Here is a 21436-nt window from a genome sequence, read left to right on the forward strand (position 1 = left end):
AAACCGACAACTCTCCCCAAATCCAAACAACACAGGTGGTGCTAAACCACCAAGGACACCCTGGAAGCGAGAATCCTAGTGTGGGCTGAGTGACAGCTGATACTCCAGCTGATTTATACCAAATAATGGGGTTCCGCTTGCTCTCAGAGTTTAGTTAGAGGATGTGGTGAAGTAGATACATGAGAGAATCATTCTACCATCCTCCCTCCTCCCCTCATGCACCCCTTTTTAGTTTTCTTTCAACCTTACAGCTGGAGATAGGTGGGGTGGGATGGGATGGGGGGGCATTAAATTTAGAACTATGGACCTGAGACATTGGGAAAGTTCTTGGAAAGGGCTTCTGAGGTTAGTGGACAATGATGCTGTTCCCGTGATAAGAACCACGAAGAAATATTCCACACACAACTGGCCTCTTTTCCAGTCAGCATTTCTGATAATAAAAAGCAGGCTACTCACCAGAACCATGAACACAAGGGTCTGTGTGCCTGCTGGCCACTGTCCCTAAAGATTTCTGATGATTGGATTCATGTTTTGTCCTTATGGGTGTTGTTTTGCCTTCAAAGGCCTTGAGCCTACAAGAAAATATGGGTACCATACCCACCTCCATCTGTCATTAAAAATATGTTTTACAGTCTAACCTAACCCCCCCATATGCACAATTCTCTAACAGCTGCTTTTTAAAAATATACTTTCTAAAGAAATAGTAGTAATGTGTTTTCACAATAGCCTATAGGAAAACCAGTTTAACTTTGGTAATTGTATACTGCAGATCTGCTTTTCTGGGGCTCAAGCAGCAGCCTTCATTCACTAGCAGGTCTTCCCAAATGAAAGCCTACAAATGTCTAACTGCTCAGGCCCAGGCCCAGAAGAATCCAGAAAACTAAGAGGAGGCTGGGAATCAGGGAATGGAGCTAAAGGGATTGCTCCTTGTGTGGGAAAAAGGGATAAGGTAGAGGGGCCAGCATATTCCTAAGGGACAACTATACTTTACAGCGCCTGAAAGGATCCTTGTCTGTCCTGTGGCCAGCACTAGTATACATAGTACAAAATCATATTCTTGCTTTGCACACAACCAACCTGGATTTGATAATGGCATCCTATATATTCCCCTAGCATGCCAGGAGTGATGATCTGAGTGCAGAGCCAGGAAAAAGCCCTGAGCAATGCCAGATGTAGCTCCAAAACAAAACAACAGCAACAACAAAATTATGCACATGAGAAAGGGTGGAAGAACAAATTGCTTTTGCAGGAAAGGAAACAGTATTTTAAACAAACTGGGGCACCCTGTTGAGATGCTCTCTCTCTTTTTAGAAACAGTCAACATTATTACAACTAAAAAGCAAAAGCTTCCTACAATAGGATAACCTTGACTCAAGTTTATCTTAGAGTGTAAAGAACTCCTGAGCATTTAGGACAAAATGCCTGCGCTGAGTCATCTTAGTGAGGGATTGCTCTGCAATACTGGGGCTGTTGTGGGACTAATAGGCATCATTTCTGGTCTGGGTTACTCTGGAGCTTTGATAACTGCAAGTGAGGTGCCATTTTCTCTCTGTTTGCTAGTTCTTGTAGCAAATGGATATGTGACTTTGAAGAAGAGTTTGATCTGTCCTAAGGGAATTCAATAGTCCTAAACATGGCCCTTCCACTTTATAAAAGATGTAAAAACTCTACAAAGTGAGGAGGGTCTTGGCACCATCTGTCCTTATTAAAATTATAGTATTCCCACTCACCCAGTAATAGTGACTGGAGAAATTTTGTGTTCATGATGTTATTTTCATACTTGGTTCACTAAATCCCTTGCCTGGCTGGACTCACTTTTAATCATTAAAAACTCAATTAACACAAATGCACAAAACACAGGGAACATGTAAGTTAGTGTTTGATTTGGGGCCCAACTTCAATGAACGACAGACTGTTTATGGGGTCTTCCCTTCTTCGGTGTGAACTTGCAGGGCATATAACCCAGCTGCCTCAGCTATGACTGCCATATGCTTTTTTTCACTGTGACTTTAATCAAGACCAGATTTAGTTTGATGTGAAATAAGATCTGAAGGTCCTTATGAAACTCAAGCAGCTGGAGCCCACAGATGGGGAGAATCTGATTTGGAAACATTATTTTAAACCTTGAATTCCAGTCTACCTTAAAGTGAACATAGCTTAATCTTTGCGCTCTGGAAAAGTTGTGTGCAAGGTCTTGGGGTTTCCCGGGAACCTGAACTTGGTTTGTTAAGGAAGTGAGAATTGAAAGTTTTGAAGGATCCTCTGGTTGAGTCTGTAGACAGTCTAGTTCAGTGAGATTTTCTAATAATTTAGCAAGGACTTGCTGTTACAAGTCAAGATCTGTAGGTATATTTTTTCAGGATTTGATTTTAATTCCACTAGATCAGCAGAACTGCAGTGAGGTCTTATGGGAATAGGAAAGCTGCATAAAAATGTCCTTGGCAGAAAATGAAATGAGTACTAAGGTCTGGTCTTTAAGTGGGGTTTGTGGGTGTTTGGAAAAAGAAATACATTTAACTAGAGGGTAGTTAAGGAGTTTCTCCAATGATTGTGTGAGGCTGGTTTTACTTTGCTTGGCTTGAGAAACCCAACAATGTATAGAGAACAGGGCCTATGATGTGCTCCTTGTCTCTCAGAAAATGATTTTTCTTGTATTTGGGGAACAATCTGGATTCCCCCACCACTGATTTTCTCTCTGGAAAGACAACTAATGGGAGATATTGAATTATTTTCTCTAGTTCTACCCACTTTATGCTTATGACTTTTCTCATTTTTTGACAGTTTTAATATAGTCTTCAGACCTATCTCAAATGAAAGTCTTGTGAGACAAAGGTCACAGAAAGAAGGATAGTATTTGTTTTTCCATGGTTGAAGAGCTGAGCGATTACACTGAAGTCACAATGATTTCATTATAGTATAATATGCAGAGGAACTCCAAAACCTCTATCAGATAAACTCTACCTCAAGAATTTCTCATGTCCCGTTCCTTTGGCGAGTGAAAACTGATTTAACCTCATCCAGTTTAAAACTTGGTGTGATTCCATGATTTTTTGTGTTTTTGTTTTGGGGTCACACCTGGTGATGCTCAGGGGTTACTCCTGGCTCTACTCTCAGGAATCGCTTCTGGCAGGCACAGGGGACTATAGGAATGCCAGGGATCCAAGTCAGGTTGGCCACATGCAAGGCAAATGCTCTCCCCATTGTGCTATCACTCTGGCCCTGATTCCATGGTTTTAAAGTAATTTATGTTAGAGTGATAGTACGATCTGGGTTCAATACCCAGCATTCAGGTCGGTCCCCTAAACCTGGCAGGAGTGATTCCTGAGTGCAGAACCAAGAGTAAATCCTGAGCATCACCAAGGGTGGGCTCAGAATAGAGGGGAGTGGGAAGAATGAATCAAAGGGCTTAATTTAATATTGATGGATGGCACTAATACTTTGGGTGATGGATAAGAAATGATGCATACATTTATTAAGCTGTGAAGTTAGTTTACTGAAATGAGAAGTTTTATAATCCAAATGGTAAATCACTAAATAAATTGCTTGTGCTTAATGTAGTGTTTGGGAGACTAATTTTCTAGTGTTTCTTTCTAGGTTTTTCATTTTCTCCCTTAATCTTTAATATAGTGCCTACATGTATGGAGAATCGGCTTCTACAACTTGTGGTCTTGTAGAGAAGGGGTCTTATCTCCTTGTGTTGGACTTTATTTCAAGTTAATTACTTTATTTAAACACCATGGTTACAAGGTTGTTTATAATATAGGGTTTTTTTTTCACAATTTCAGTTGTTCATGATTGAATTTCAGTCGTACAATGTACAACATCCTTTACCAGTGCTCATTTTCTTCCACCAATGTCCCCAGTTTTTTTCCCATCCTCCCCTCTGCTTGCCTCTGGGCAAACATTTTTCTTCTCTCTCTCTCTCTCTCTCTCTCTCTCTCTCTCCTCACTCTGTTCCATTTTTCCCTTTTGGCACTGTGGTTTGCAATATTGTTGTTGAAGGCATATCATGCAAATCACTTTATCTCCTGTCAGCACCTAGTCAGCGATCAATTCTAGCTATCATACCATGGTGGTCCCTTTTCTGTCCTCATTGCACCCCCCAACTATTAGTGTTGAACTTTTGATATGCACTGCTTGTGTTTCTATGTATTAATAGCTTGGTCCTATTCCTGAATGTTCTGCCAGACACAATGCTTATTTGGTCAAATCACTTCCTTTTCAGAAAAAAATAGGAAATGTCTTAGGAAACCTTACACATCTACCTTTTAAAAAGTGAACAAACAGAAAGTGCCCCTCCCAATTGCTTGTAGCTAATATTGTCTATTTCTTAGATCATTTCAGTGTCCTACCTCACCCATCACCCCAGGAGAGTCTGTATTACCCACTTTGGGAAATACTGATATAGAGATAGAGACTCTTTCAAGCTCCTACCACAAGACTATCCACTTCCTGGTTCAAGGGGTCTATAATAGGGCTGTGAGTCTACTTGTCTCAAGCATCTGCAGACCACAAATGGAGAGAATCCTCCTTACAAAAATGTTAATTCTCAGTTTCCAGGAAAGGAAGTACAACTTAAATTTTTGCATCCAAGGTGAGCCTCAGGCAGGCCAGCAGGCTTCAGCTGGGGACTTAGGAAGGATAACACAATCTTCTCTTTGCCTGTGCATTCTACCCTGAACCTTCCCAGGCTTCCTAGACATAGACCACCTTGTCAGTACTCTTCTGCTTGTTTGCAACACTGTATAGAACGTACATTTCTTCTCAAGGAGCTACCACACTGTCTTTCCAGTCAAGAATCAGAAATTAGGCATATTTCTGAGTTTCTGTCTCTCCCTGGATGGTCTCACCTGTTTCATTCATGATGCTGGGGGTGGGGGCAAACTTTTATTTTTCCCTTTCTGTCTTCTTGAATTAATTTGGGATAAAATCTTTCTCCCAAGAAAAAGAAATCCTTCTTGAAGGGGTTTTTCTGAGTTCTGTGTTCTGAGGTTGTTCCTTATTATGCTTGAGGGACCATGTAGCACCAGGAATTGAAGCCATTGAGCCATCTCTCTGTTCTCTTTCCTGAGTTCATTTCCTCTCTGCTTCTCTAATGCTTGCTTCTATCAAATTATTCTTCTTGTTCTCCTAGATTAAAAAAAAGAAATAAATGTCAAAGACAGTAAGCTTTCTATGGAAGAATATACAACTCTTTCATTAATAGTCTAAGGAAAGTCATGAAAATGAGTATTTGAGGGGCTGGAGTGGTAGGGCTCTTGAGTTGCACGTGACTAATCCAGGACGAATGCAGGTTTGATCCCTGGCATCCCATATGGTCCCCTGAGCCAAGAATGACTTCTGAATGCAGAGCCAGGAATAATCCCTGAGTGCCACAGGGTGTGGTCCCACCCCCTCAAAAAAAAAAAAAAAGAAAAGAAAATGAGTATTTGATTTTTTTCTTTGCACTCTGGGCTGTTTGAATTTCCCAGTTATGAATTATGATATATTATTTCTGCATTATCAATAGGAATAGAATACATTTTTCTTGAGATAACTTAAATTGTAATATTTGGTTATAAAATTTCACTTTTGCAAAATAATGTACACAAAAGAAAACTCACAATGGTATATAGTATATGCTGGCAAAGTTGACTTAAATGGAAATGCAGCAAAGAATTAAATTTCTAGAGTAACCATTAGAGAAAAAAGGAAGATTGGAGATGGGGAGATAGTCCAGTAGTTAAGTTGATTGCTTTGTTTGTAGCTGACCCAGGTTTGTTTCCTGGAGCTACATATCATCCCCTGAGCAAAGCCAGGAATGATTCCTGAACACAGAGCCAGAAGTAAGTCCTGAGCACCATTGGGTATGGCCTCTAAACAAAACAAAATAAAACAAAAACAACATGAAACGCAAGGGTCATTTTCTATGTTTTTCCACTTTCTTAGCAGAACATTAGGCAAGATGCCCACTGAAAAACTAAATTTCCCTATTTTTCTTTGCCATAAAGGGTAACCAACCAGATCTGTGTTATGACCAATGGAGGATAAAAGAGCTGTTAAGTGGGATTTCTGAAATGTCTTAGAAAACACAGTACTTCTTCCTGCTCCCCTTTTCCTCCCATACAGCTGAATTTCCAGGAACCATTGGATCAGTATGAGCCCTTAGAAAAAGAAGCCACAGGGTGAGGATAGAGGAACAGGATGCAAGAAAGACATGATCTTTGTGATTCCATGGAGGTTTATTTCAGGCTTTCTTTTCATAAAAAAAAATAAATTTTATGCGATTAACATCCTATTGTTTTCAGGTCTCAGTTTATTCACAGCTGAATAGAATTATCTAGAATATTGGATTGATTATGATGGCTCCGAGAAATAGTTTGTGAAATTTACCAGTGTTAATACTTTGTTAAAACATATAATGTAACACTCCCTGGATGAAGACTTTCCCCTAAGTCAAGATGATCAAATATACTGCCCTCTGATAATGTACTGTTAAAAGTAAAATTTACAGTTAAAGGTGAGGGTTTTTGTAATCCATACTTCATCTAGAAACCACAAAATTTTTTCTCAATGACTTCTGTAAATTTGAGTTGCAGACTTCTCTGAGTAAGCTTTTGGAAATGTACACACATTTCATCTACACATTAATTCTGTCTGGTCACCCTGCCCTCCAACCAGGACTGAATACCTGTGGCTTATGTTTGCTGGAGGCAGGAAGAAGGGAACCAGATGGGATGCTTTGGTGGGAAATTCCACCAAATTATTAAACACTATGGTTGTGCAATTTGAAAATCATCCTGGACCCTTAAGATCTAGAAAGAGTTGTAGCAACCCCAAAATAAAGACTTCAAAGGCCAAGACCTACCTGAGATTCTGAAATGTGTTTTCTGATTCTGACTTTTTATGTCCTCTAAAGTCTAGTAGATTTGTACTATATTTTAATTTAAGCACATAGATTTCAATGTTTTCTGATCCTATATTATACTTAACTTTTTAATCTTTCTCCCCCATACAATTATGATCACAGAGCTTTAACTTGGCATAGCATTTTTATTAAAGGTCAGTGGTTACTGTAGGGGAGCTTCATATCACTGCATTACAACAGTTATCAATGTAAAGTTATGTTAAATCATTGTTGAACTTCAGTAGTCAGTGTTGACAACTATACACATATATAGATATTAAAGTAAACCCCTGAAGTTCCAAAGTATTTAAGTTAGTTTTATTTTATTTTTTGAAATCAGAGTTGTTTTTTTTGTTTTGTTTTGTTTTGTTTTTCTTCGGGCCTTGGGAAAATCTAAAGTCGACATCCTTGGCTGGCTGGGACCTCCACAAGCTGTACAGTGTAGGAAAAAAAATCTGTACATTTGGGGTCGAAGCATTTGCCTTGCATGTACTGACCTAGGACAGACTGCGGTTCTATCCCTCGGCGTCCCATATGATCCAGCAAGCCAGAAACGATTCTCAGTGCATAGCCAGGAGTAATCCCTGAGCATCACTGGGTGTGGCCCCCAAAAAACAAAGAAACAAAATAATCTGTAGGTTTTAAATCAATGAAAAATCAAAATAAAAGGAGAAAAATTATGTGTCTTTGTTTCTTTTTTAAACTTTACTGAGATATAATTTATATATCAATATATTTTGGTAACTGAACATTTACATTGGGATATTAAACATATTATTCACTTCCAAAGCTTCAAGCCTTTTCTTCCTTTTTGTAAGCACACAACATGAAGTCTACCTTATATTTTATAGAGAACCACACCTTATTATCAGCTAAATCATACATCAGATCTCTGGAACTTACTCATCCTGAATTATAAACTTTACACTCAGTGAAAAACAATGATATCTATCTCCCTTGGTTACTTGCAGCTGCCACTCTGTTCTCTTTTATATATATATATATATATATATATATATATATATATATATATATATATATATATTTTAAGGGGAGAGCACTCACGCAGCCCCCCACTACCATAAATTACGCAGTCGAGTTTCCCACATTTGGGGAAATCGCAGGGGTCAGCATGCCCAGAGTGCAATGGGCGAGCCTCACCCTGAGGAAACCATCTTCGTGATCGTGGAATCGCCCCTGCCAGGTATTTTTATATTTTGAATTAAAACATATTTGATATAAATAAACTCATGATGCAAATGACTTGTTTCACTTAGTATGTGCCATATAGGTTCATCTATCTTGCTGCAAATGGCAGATTATCTTTCCCATTCTTTCAAAAACATTTAAATAATATTCAACTGTATGCTTCTACCACATTTTCTTTATCCATTTTTTTTTTTTTTGGTTTTTGGGCCACACCCGTTTGACGCTCAGGGGTTACTCCTGGCTATGTGCTCAGAAATCGCCCCTGGCTTGGGGGAACCATATGGGACGCTGGGGGATCGAACCGCTGTCCGTTCCTTGGCTAGCGCTTGTAAGGCAGGCACCTTACCTCCAGCGCCACCGCCCGGCCCCCCATTTTTCTATTGATAGATATTTGGATTGCCTCTGTGTCTTGTCTACTGTGAATAATGCTGTAACAAGCATGATATTTTACATATCTCTTTGAGATGCTGGCTTCAATTATTTTGGATGTGTAACTGAGTTAGATGACAGAATTATGTGGTAATTCTACTTTTAATTTTCTACACCACTAAATGTCACATCCCAATCACTCATCTTTTTATTGTCAATGTTTCTTTGTCTTTTAGAATGTCATGGAGTGGGATCATACAGTATATAACTTTCTTCTATTGGCTTCCTTCTCTTACTAATATGCATGCAAGTTCTCTCTAGATCTTTTCATGACTTGATTTAAATGCTGAACACTATTTGATTATCTGTTCCACAGTTTGTTTATCCATTCAACTACTGAAGGACATCTTGGTGCTTTCTAATTATGGAATCATTGACAGTTATGAATAAGGGTGCAACTAACTTGTGCAAGCTTTGTTTTGGACATAAGCTTTACATTTCCTTGGGTAAACATGAAGGGATATGATTGAAAGACTATATGGTAGTCCATATTTTATTGTTAAAAATGATCAAACTTGTCTCCAATATTACTTTATTTTATCTTATCTTTCTCTTTCTTTTTGCACTCCAGCATGATTTGATTTTAGAACCGAGACTATTGTGTGGTGCTTGTCTTTATTGCTGTAGTGCTCACTGGATATTTAATTTGATATTTCTGTATTGTTGTGGTGTTTTAATTACCTTTTTCACATCCTCTCTCAAACTGAGGTTGAAAGCCTCTAGAAGGACTCTGCTCATTTTCAGTGTATTTGACTTCTTTTTTTTTTCTTATTTTGTACCCCAATCTATTGCTTTTCTTTCCTTCAAACAAAATCACATAACTTGATTTATCTAGCTTCGCCTCTTAAATAGAGGGGAAAACAAGGGAGGATACCAGGACCAAAAAGATATATGATCACTAATAGTAAGTTAGGCAAAGTGGGGACCACGTATTCTAGCAGCCCGGTGGGGTATGGTGGGGTATATGGATTGCAGAAAGGGAACTGGGATGGGGAGAGGACAAATTTGGTGATGGGTATTCCCCTGATTCAATGTTAATATGTACCTAAATTACTACTGTGAAAGATATGTAAGCCATTATGATCAAAATAAAAATTAAAAAAAATGATCAAACTATCTTCCAAAGTGATGATGCTATTTTGCATTTCTACCAATAATGAGAGTCCTTATAGCCCCACACTATTACATTATTTGTTTTATTTATGTATTTATTTTTGGTTTTTGGGTCACACACGGCAGCACTCAGGGGTTACTCCTGGCTCTCTGCTCAGAAATCGCTCCTGGCAGGCTCAGGGGACCATATGGGATACCGGGATTCGAACCACTGTCCTTCTGCATCTAAGGCAAACACCTTACCACTGTGCTATCTCTCCGGCCCCACTTTATTACATTATTTGATGTTGTCAGTGTTCTGGATCTGGATCACTATAATAGATGAGTAATTACCTCACTATTGTTTAAAGTAGCCTTTTTATGATATGGATATTATTATATATGTTTATTTACCATCGTATTTTCTCTTTGCCATTTCTCAACCAGGGGCCATAAGGCACCAAATAGGCTCCCAAGATATTCCAGGAGTGGGGTTACAAGTGAAAAATCACATAAATGGAGGGCCATTGCATGAGACTTGGCATAAGATGTGGGTGACCAGCTGGTAGAATTAGGGTCACTACAGGAAAGAAACAAGATCCAAAAGGGGTCATAGTCAATAAAGACTAAAAAATATTGTTAAGGCTTTTTAATCATCTAAAGAAAAGAGGTTGTTTGCTTATTGTTGAGGTTTAAAGGTTTTTCTCTACTGTGTCTCCCAGGTAAGGACTTGGGTAGTCAGTCTTGGAGACTCAGTCCTGTTAGTCTGACTGTTTAATGCTGGGTTGGGAGCTGCTGCACTAATGTTTGAGCACTATGGTGGTGGTGCTCATGGGGCCCCTAGGGTTAGATACAGTTAGATACAGATGCTCAGCTAGAACATGTGGTGTCAAGTATTACACTGAGATCTGGTGAAAAGAAGGCATTGAATTATCTGGCTCATATATATTTTGGATAGCAGTCTTGTATCAAATGTGTCTTAACAATTTTTTTTTCTGTCTTTGGCTTGTTATTCTCTTTTGAAAAGCAGTTTTCCATTTTATTTATGTTTGTTTGTTTTGTTTTGGGGTCACACCCGGTGATGCTCAGGGGTTACTCCTGGCTATGCAATCAGAAATCGCTCCGGGCTTGGGGGACCATATGGGAAGCCAGGGGATCTAACAGTGGTTCATCCTTGGTTAGCCACATGCAAGGCAAACACCCTAGAGCTGTGCCCCATTCCGGCCCCGAGAAGTTTTCCATTTTAATAAAGTTTATCAATGTATTAGTTTAAAGTTTTTTATGCTTGAACTCAGGACTTTCCACATAAGACCCAACTAAACTGTTTCATATCTACTGCTGAGCCCTACATTCATCCTACAAGACTTTCAGTAAGAGCAAATAGCATCTCTAGGGGAGAATACAGTAAAAACTCATATACTACAGAGTCATAAAGATAATGTAAATAAATGAATAGGACCTGGTCCATTGCAGTAAGAGTTGTGAAGACCAGAAAAGTAAAATTTCATGCCCCAATGGGGCAAGTGTTCTAGGAATTACTACTCTGATGGATTAAATGTTTAGGCCCCTCAACCTCCATTCATATGTTGAAATTCTAACTGTCCATGTGATGATATTTAGACTTGGGTCTTAGAGGTGAGATTAAGTTTAGATGAGATCATGAGAGTGAAAATCCCAGAATATGATTAATGTCCTTGTAAGAAGAGGAAGAAGAAAAGAGGATTATTTCTTGCCTTTGTAAGACACAGACTTCCAGCTTCCAGAACTATGAGAAATAAATGTCTATTGTAGAAATCACATAGTCTATGGCCCCTTTATTTTGGAAAACCATTTGAACTGAGGTGCAGGAATTTACAGTAGTGATAATTATGTTGCAGCAAACCAAGCTGACCAAGACAATTGCTGTTTGAGAATGCAAGTCTACTATTGTCATGCTCTAATATTTTTAAGAAAAACAAGTCTTTATTTCTGGTATCTAAAACAATATGTGAACCAAATAAAACAAAGTTGTAGATTGAATGTGACCCTTGGGTAACTACTGCACAATTTGTATATGATAGCTAAGAGTCAGACTCTAATGAGTGTCCGTAGAACTGGTCCACAGTAGGAATCTTGCCATAAAGGGTCGGGACTAGGGGGTCCAGCTAAGTAGAGAAGAGATCATTATAACACTGATAGTTGGAAATTATCTCTCTAGCCAAAAATTGGGTGCTGAAAGGAGGTAAATTGATATGCACTTTCAATCGCAATTCTTTCAGTTACAATAAAGCAAAATAGATTGTATATATGTGTGAGAGAAAGAGAAAGAGAAAATGAGAGTGAGTGAAAGAGAGTGTGTGAGAAAGAGCTAGAATGAGTGAGTGAGGGAGAGTGAGAGAAAGAGGAGAGAGAAAGAAAATGTTTGCTATAGGCAGGAGAAAGGGAGAGATGGGAGCATTGTGTACTGGTAAAGGGATGGGATTTGGACTGAAACTCAATAATGAACAACTTTATAACTGTATATCTCAAGGTGATTTATTTTAAAAAGTCTGGTCCTAAAATAAAAAAGGTGGAACTTCCCAAACTTTGGCTTTTATTAGCTCTTTGTCATGGACTAAGTAACATCATCTCTGAGTTCAGGGCTTTCATCACCTGTTAATTTAGCACAATCATAGCAGTTTAAAGTATTATCTAAGATACATTTGGGAATGGTAGCAACACAGTGCTAGATACCGTGAAAATATTAAAATGAGAGGGCCAGGAGCAATAGTGCAATGAAAAGGTTAATTGCCTACACGCAGCCGACCTGGGTTTGACCACTAGCATCCCATATGTTCTCCTGAGTCCTGCCAGGAGCAAGATATTCCTGAGCAAGATAATAGTAGGATAAACTGATTATGGGTAGAAGGTATATGGGAAAATTGATTTAAGTGAATAGTAGTTATTGTTGACAAAGATGATTATGATGATTATGCATGTAACAGTTACAGTTGCATAGTAAGTTTTCCAAGCCTCAGTGAGTTAAGATTACAGCTATAAATTATTACTTAGAAGTCAAAGTGTGGGGTATCTGATTGGTTCTGATTGTATGGGCTAGGGTTTAATAATCTCATAGGAGTTTATTCATGTGTAGACAGTTAAATGAAACTTTACAAGCTCATCTTGATTTATTTTCATCACAGGGGGCTCTTGTTCCATATATATCACAGGTGGTTTCACAGCTAATATAATTGCACAGACAGACCACATACTATGTGATTTCTCATTCTCCAGGGGGATATCCTAGGCTTTTTCACATGTTGCATTCACGGGCCAAAATAAGGATGCATGTAAAATCTTCTACACAGTTTTTTCTCCCACATTCTATTGGCCAAAACAAGACCAGAACTCCAACTAAATGAACAAGCTCTATCTCCAGCTGTTGGTAGCTGCAACAATGCATTACAAAGGGCATGGGTACAGGAAAGGAAAAAATAAAATTGATTTTTTTTCTACACAGTTTAGTACATTGATGATAATGGAGGTTTACTTCTTACCAATCACTGTGAGGTTACCCCTAATGAATGATCTAGGACTCCTTTGTAGATTTCTTTGATCCACACCATTGGAAAATAAAGGGGCCATAGACTATGTGATTTCTACAATTTACATCACAATTTACAAATTGTGATGGAAAAATTAAATTTTATAAGAGTCTATAATTTCAATCTAGGGAGACCAAAAGAATATTTATACCAGTAACAAGAAAATCATTCAAGATGGCACCCAGAAAAAGTTAGTAAAAGAAAATAACAGACCTTAATTTATGAAGGATCTGTGAAAAGGACTTAAACCCTATCACATGCCGTCTGAGCTAAGAACACTCCCGAAACTCTAATTTTGTGTTATCAAAAGCAATGATTTTTGCTGCCCAGTTACACTGGAAAAATACAATTTTACTCCATTTACTACAATTTACGAAGTCCCAAAACGCCCAAACATGATTCATAATCTTTGCTGGTGGGATGAACAGTAAAAACTGCTCTGACACTAAATCAGCACACATGCTGTGCTTAACTTGGCCACAGAAATGAAGTGACATTTGAAAGGGAAATGTTCATACAACTCATGCTCCATAGTTTTTACCATCTGTCCCACTAAGACACTGTTTACTTTTGTGGACAAGCAGTGTGCAATTTACTGGAAAAGTATTTTGAAAAAACCCAAACGTTCACATTATGGAGAAATAAGGCTGAATATTTTCCTGTTTCATAGTTGAATGTATAATCTTAGTCTTAAGAAAATATTTGGAATCGTCTTCATGGACTCAGGTCTTCAATTGTTCCCAGGAAAGATCCCCAAGTGCCATCAGTTGGAAAAATCAAACTTGAGTCTGCCATTATCCAATGTATAACCATAGTTATAAGTCTGTCTTTTTTTGTCTCCTGTCTGAGGAGAACCACTGAGTGAGCTGAACGAATTGCTTCTAGAAGTCTCTAGCACTTCATTTTTGCCTTTCCCATTTCAATCCGTTTAGAAAGATATTAACTCAGTAAAGTTCCCTTTATCCAACACTCCAATGTAAGAGTAATCAGAGAAAGGGTTTCTGTAGCCAGGGGCCAGGGCAAAGATCCCCAGTTCCTGCCTCTCTCTTCCCAAGTCCTTCTATCTTGAATGCCTAATACAGGATATACCTAGAATAACATTTTCTAGGGTATATGCCATAGGATGCATTTCAAATGAGAAAACTTTGAAGAAGGGTTCCGTGGTCAGATTTTAAGAGACAATGCAAATTATGTTTGGAAATAGATAACACTATAGTGAAGTTAAGAAATATGAGTCTCAGTGAAGTTTCACACAAAACCCCAATGTTTACCATCTTTATCCATTTATGTATTATGGGCATCTCGGCTGTTTTATATTCTGGCTAGTGTATTTAGCATGGTACTACCACGGGTGTGCATGTAATTTTTAAAATAGTATTTTGTTTTCTAAAATAATTGTGCCATATAACTTAAAATTAGGGTGTGATTATTATGTGGTGAAATGCAGTATGAATGATGATAACATGCCTAGATTCAAACTAAAAACAACACATACATACACACACAACTTAACACCAAGTTTCCCAAGGTCACATGTTTTCATCTGACAATAATATGGAGACAAATGAATTGCTTTAGTCACTTAGGACCCCATAAGAATTTGCACCAGTCATCTTGGCAAGGCAAGTGCCCTACTGCTGTGCTATCTCTCCAGCTCCAATTTTTACCATTTTTAAAAGAAATTTTAAAACCTAAGTGTCTGGAAGAGCAGAGGTGTCAATGACACTTTTCTGAATGAATGAGATCAGTGTTTCTCAAAATGATCTGACCCATATGCAGTCATGTCAATTATTTCGCATTTATTTTTAAATATATTTTAGTAAAATAATATACTTCTTCATGATTTAATAGTATTATCTTTGAGGGCATGGCTAACATTATGAACTGATTTAAAGGAAAATATTAAGTAAGTTAAAATACTGTTGGTAAGCACTTAAGAATGGCCTGTGTATGATCGAAAATCAGGAAAAGTTTCTAGTCTTCCAGGGTCTGAACAGTGCTGGAGAATTAGCATGGGAGCCAGTGGACGGTGCTGGCTGATTCCTACAGGAAAGAAGGGCCATACCCACTTTTCCCTAGGCCTGGAAATTGGAAACCAATTAAAGCAAAGAAACAGGAAGCAATCTTTTCTAAAGGTCACTTATTTGTTAACTTTCCAGGGACCTGGTCAAAGAATCTTGGTGATAGTTGAACAAGACTGGCCCAGCCACATGGGCCAGAGTTTGCTTGGTTCCTTTCTACTTATGAACTTACTATCTATAGATCAAATAGGAATGGAGAGGTTTGTGGACATACTAAAAAAATTAAGGGGGACCTGGCAATTTATGTTGTGAAGAATAGTATCGAAACCTAAACCCGCCCAAAGGCATAGAGACCTTTGACAGGAAAGACCCGTAACAGGAGCCAAAAATGCCATTGAGCTGCCAAGTGCCAAGCACTTGGATTCCTGAGAAGAGAAGTAAAGAGGTTACAGTAATGCAAAGTGTAAGTTCAGTGGAATTCAAGAATGAACCAACAGAAGTTCAGTGGTTTGCCTCAGAACAAGCTTTATTACCTTTTATTCATGCAAAGAGGTTTTTGGGACAAAGGTGGTCATTAAAAATGTTCATATTTAACCTTCCCCTGAAGAGCTTTTCTTGGGGCTTTTCTCCATTTTGGAAAAGCTTATGTTATCTTTTGAGCACATGCATATCTACCTCTTATCTATCTCTTTCCTTCCTCCTAATTATTCCCCAATAAACTTGTTTTACTTAAAAATATTTAAGGGAGCTGAATCAAATTAAATGCTTTCAGACTATTTTTAACTCAAGCTTTGCATGAGGGAGGCTCAGGGTCCTGTGAGCCATGAGATACCACCAATTATTGAGCAAGGATAACTCTTGAGCAACAAAATCATTTGACTTAATCCCTATGGACAAATCTATGGTCTTTTTGCCCCAGTTTGTGTAGGAAAGCCTCTTGGAAGAACCAGTTACTCTTGAAAGAGGAAGCCTCAGTTACCTCCTTGCCCATTACTGTTTGCAGCTCCAATTTAGCTGATTTAAGCCTACATTATAGACACCATGAAAATTCCTGGACTCTGAGAGTGGGTAGTTTATACTTTCCTAAGATCACAAATTCTTCCCCAGCTCTTAAACTCACAGGATAACAAGAGGTTATAGACAATACCCAGAGTGATGGTCAAATAAATAACCTAAAAAGCCCTCAATATATATATATATATATATATATATATATATATATATATATATTAATCTCATCTTAACAACACAGATAGGTCCTAAATTAATAAGATATCTCTGGGAAACAAATAGGAATCCTCTCATGCTTTGATTAGTAACACAAAGATCCAATTTTCTTATAAAGACCCTCCAAAAAACAAGCCATATTAAACTTAGTTCTATACTAAGTTCTTCCCCTATTGAGGAATTTCTCTTCTACTTACTTTCCAATAAACTTTTCTACTTTGTAACTCTGAGTCTGAGCATCGTTATTATTCAATATTTTTATTCTTGAATGTATTGAAGAATCTGGGAACCATGAACAAACACAGAAACCTGCTGTCATCACTCCTGCCTCAGGCACTCATTCCCTTACCTAGTCAACTCTCTACTTTTTCAATACTCCAACCTTTCATACCTCACTTCCACTGAGCTGCCAGGCTCCCAAGGTTGAGTGAAAACAACAGTATGCCTTACTTATAGGGGTGCCAAACAGACTTCAAAGACACCCAAGCCTGTGCTGGGCAGCCCTCCCTCTGAAGTCCTCATGGTGCCCCTCTGACATGTCCTCACTAATAAAGGATTACTCCCCTTGCCACTCATTCTGTTTGGTCAGTTCTTTTCTCAGCGACTTCTCAGGCCCCTCAGGCCTCAGGTCCCAGGAACTAGGATTTAATTCAAGCACTACCTAGGTATAATTCAAAAACCAAAATCAAAGTTAAAAAAAAAAATAGCTAACACCCCAAACCTCCTCCTTCGCTTCAGAATATTTTTCTTATATGAAATATTACTTGGAAACCCAAAACAAATCAAAACCAATTAAAGGAGATTTTATCGATGTGGTTGGTAGGGGTTGCAGGAGCCATGGTGATGGCAGAGGGGGTTATGAAGAGAGGCCTAGGGAGATCCTTTGGCCTTCCCTTCCCCCTCTGTTGTGGGTCCAATGTAAATTTAGAGACACCCCTCCAACACCTGCCCCATCCCCCTTATCCCATGAGATGTTTTTTTTGTTTGTTTGTTTGGTTGGTTGGTTGGTTGGTTTGGGGGCCATACCCAGTGAACTCAGTGGTTACTACTGGCTATGTGCTCAGAAATTGCTCCTGGCTCAGGGACCATATGGGACGCAGGGGGAACACACTGTCCTTGGTCAGCCATGTGCAAGGCAAAAGCCCTACTGCTGTGCTATCGCTCCAGCCCCTCAAATGTTTTTTGTGTGTGTATATGGGAAGCCAACCAGAAGTCAGCACTAGTGCTGATTTGGCTAGACACAGGCCATTGGAAGCTTCTGACCTTGGATGTGCCTTAAATGCTGGCCTTGCCCCCTTTGGGGTGTGAACAACTGCTTCCAGAAGCTGCTCTCATGATTTGTTTTTGAGTAAATATGGTGGAAATGTCAAATGTTGAGAGTATAAATATGGCATAGTTAAGGTCTTTAAAAATATTTAGGGAGGGGCCGGGCGGTGGCGCTGGAGGTAAGGTGCCTGCCTTGCCTGCGCTAGCCTAGGACGGACCGCGGTTCGATCCCCCGGCCTCCCATATGGTCCCCCAAGAAGCCAGGAGCAACTTCTGAGCGCATAGCCAGGAGTAACCCCTGAGCGTCACAGGGTGTGGCCCAAAAACCAAAAAAAAAAAAAAAAATTTAGGGAGGAGGTGTGTGGTGGAGTGTAGAAGTAGGAAATTATTCCTCTTGCTGCCACCCAAGACTGGTTAAGTCTCCTTGCTCATTAAAACTGCCACAAATCAGCCTGGGAAAAAATGCAAATGGTTCACCATGTCTCTGGAAATTGCATAATCTTAGTGTGGGCTTGAGGAATGCCGCTCCAAGAATTCACCCCTCCATGCCCAGAACTACTATTAAATGCCATTGAAAAAATCCTTATTATCAAAAGCTGACTCCACATCCAGACCAAACATTAATGCTATGATAAACATGATGCCTTGACCCAAACAATAATAATAAAAAAAACAAACTAAAAACATCCCAATTACCTGTTTAGGGTTCTCTGTCCTTTTCTTAGGCCTCTTCCCGCCTTGTATATTTGTATATTGTTAAAATTATGTCTGGGAAGATTCTGAGGAGAATTGTGACATATCCTGGTCAGATGAAAAATTCTAATGTTTGAACCTCTTTGGCATTGTCAAAATCATTCATATCTATTAACAGCATAGGAAAGGATTAAGGTGCAATCAAAGCATAGGATGATTGCCTAGCCTGAGTCATACCTGAAAGTGCAGAAATCTGAAGAGGTCCAGCTTCATGCTAAAAATGCCTCAACAATTCCTATTTGTCTTCTAGGCAGTGAGTGAAAATCTAGATGAAGTCTATAAACCAGGGTGAATAGAAGAGAGGAGGTTGAATTGAAGAGAATGTAGGGACCGGGGTAAAAAAAAGAGAAGGTAGATGTTTCTCTGCATTCTTGCCAGATATCATTGATGTAGATTTGTATACCTGAAGATATAAAAGGTCAAAGGTATGTGTCCCTTTCAGAGCTTGAATTGATGCTTCAGGGAGATTTCTTTTTCATATGTCATGTACTCAAAGTACATATTAAATTTGCATGGGGGTAGGGGGTAAGGAGATAATATCCATGCCAGATACTAGGCATAAAATACAACAAATCTATAGTCTCAAAAAGTCAGTGTGCATATTCGGTGACTGTTTTGTGGCAATGACTAAAAATATTTACACAGAAAATGCCCATTGTAGCTTGGATCACAATAGAAAGTGGTTGGCACCAGTGCAGACATTTATGCATACTCTCTTACTTCGACAAGGCTGGGCCAGTTCTTGAAAGAGAGAATTAAGAACTGATTAGATATATCAGATTAGACTCATATTAGACATATCAAATTGAAGAATCATAAAGCCATAATCAATATCTTGTAGAGAATTTTGGAAAGAAGACAGGATTTCTCTGCTAAGGAATCAATTCCAAACCAAAAAGTGAGCTTCTAAAGCCATTGAAAGATAGGATTCTGCTGCCAGGAATGACTGAGCAGGGCAAAACTTTCTAAAACGCCTGACTAAGTGTTATAACCAACTCCTCAGGGAGGAATATAGAGGGAGGCTAGAATGCATTGCATGCTTTCAACACACAGCATATAGGTGCAATGGAAGAATTTTATAAAGGCATTCTACCCAAACACAAAGGCCTTGAAGGCAGACACCATGTATCCACTCACCCCTGTTCCAAATGCCTATGAACAAGAATCTGGCACACTTGCATAGTAGGTATTCATTTTCCATGAGAAAATTTTGCCTGAGACTTCACTTTTTAGTATGTGGGAGGGCCAGGATTTAAAGTCACATTCAGTTTATGGAAGATTTAAAGTCGTTCCATCTATGGACTTGTAGCCACCAGGCTAAACACTTCTTATTATCTTTACTGGGCACATGTTGCCAATTCTTTCTAGCACTCACAGTCATGTTCCTTCCAAGAAGTTATTTATGCTACACCTTCTCATCTTTGTTTAAAAATACTTTTGACTAAATCACTTACCACATTGACATTTTGGCCTTGAGTTATTGCCATGTTTCAGAAAATGGGAATTCCTTTGTGCTTTCTTTGTTTTTATTCATGGATGCTGACTGCCAGATTTTATTACCTTCCTTGCCTGAAAAATATTAGTGTCCAGAAGCTGATTTCCCCATTGCTGACAGAAGGCAAACTAATTAGAAGTCAGCTGGAGCAAATTTAATGGGTCAAGATGCATTTTAGCCAAGGCTCCAAGCCCACCTTATAGAAGGAAAAAGTAGGAATGTCTCTTGGGTTTTAAAATATATGAATTAGGAAGCCAACATTACATCTCCTGGATACATGGAAGGTAATGTAGGGGCTCCCAGAGGAATTAAAATGGGATCCTTTGGTCCAGGGGTATGCTACAAGATGGGGTGCTCCATGGATCAACAAAATGGGGCTTCCTATCAATTCTGCTAAATAAAGCATTCACAGATACCTGTTACCAGAATAAATCTGAAATTATGAGAGGAACAAGGAAAACACTCACACAAAACAAGGTTTTCTTTATATATATTTGGAGGGGTGGGGTCTGGGGACTGTATTATGCAAGCCAGGTGATTCTGAAGTTTTAACTACTTGCAATACTTTTTAAATAGCTGGCTGTGTAGTCTGTCTGGAATCTCATTCTGGCCTTAAAATTAACTGAGTATTTAATTAATTTACTTTTGTATTTCAATTGAACAACCTGAAAAATTAAGTCATTATTAAAATTTACCTATTAGAGAGAGCTATTTTTTCCCAAGACTGTATGAGTTAAAAACCTCAATATTAGAACAGTACCTGATGCTTAACAAATATTCTTTATTGGGGCCGAAGAGATAGCATGGAGATAAGATATTTGCCTTACATGCAGAAGGACAGTGGTTCGAATCCCGACATTCCATATGGTTCAAATCCCGGCATCCCATATGGTCCCCCGAGCTTGTGGGGGTGATTTCTGAGTGTAGAGCCAGGAGTAGTCCCTGAGTGCTGCCGGATGTGACCCCAAAACAAAACAAAACAAAACAAAACAAATATTCTTTGTTGTTATTGTACCCTGTAAGGCTCATGACACTCTCAGTTGACAATGGATTATATAAACAGAGTGGGACCTATTTCAAAATTTGGGAGGCTCAGTATAAAATGAAAACACAGTGGTTCCTTTTTTCAGAAATAGTAAAGCATTCAAGATGGTGTTAGCAGGTGATTACTTCAAATACTGTGTAATTCAGAGTGGAAGGATCTGTGTGATATGTATCTGATATTTATCAAACTAACTTTAGACCAACACTGAATACATGAGCTTCAAACATCAACAACAAAGTTTAAAAACGTGTCTTTCATGCTGAGGGATGATGATGGGAGATGCTTGAGGACAGTGGTAGTAGGAGGAAACTTGGGAATACTGATGGAGGAAAGTTGACACTGTTGATGGGGTTGGTGCTGGAAAAGTTTATTTCTAAAACTCAACTATGAATAATGTTGTAAGCCATGGTGTTTCAATAAAATAAAAATTAAAAAAAGAAAATATTTTGA

General features: G+C 38.7%; 2 protein-coding genes and 1 non-coding gene across 3 annotated transcripts in view; 1 reads left to right on the forward strand and 2 right to left on the reverse strand.

Annotated features, from left to right (window-relative positions):
* Positions 1–884, forward strand: part of SPATA18 (spermatogenesis associated 18) — a 47083-nt gene extending 46199 nt beyond the window's left edge. Inside the window, exon 12 of the mRNA XM_049789835.1 lies at positions 770–884. Coding sequence (XP_049645792.1) covers positions 770–884 — 115 coding nt within the window. The remainder of the gene's footprint in view (positions 1–769) is intronic.
* Positions 1–21436, reverse strand: part of OCIAD2 (OCIA domain containing 2) — a 945756-nt gene that overhangs the window by 416160 nt on the left and 508160 nt on the right. The window lies entirely within an intron of this gene.
* On the reverse strand, positions 7935–8098 carry LOC126033235 (U1 spliceosomal RNA). The gene has a single exon (XR_007504354.1). It is a non-coding gene; the product is annotated as a U1 spliceosomal RNA (small nuclear RNA).

Source organism: Suncus etruscus, chromosome 16 (assembly GCF_024139225.1).
Source record: "Suncus etruscus isolate mSunEtr1 chromosome 16, mSunEtr1.pri.cur, whole genome shotgun sequence".
NCBI lineage: Eukaryota > Metazoa > Chordata > Mammalia > Eulipotyphla > Soricidae > Suncus > Suncus etruscus.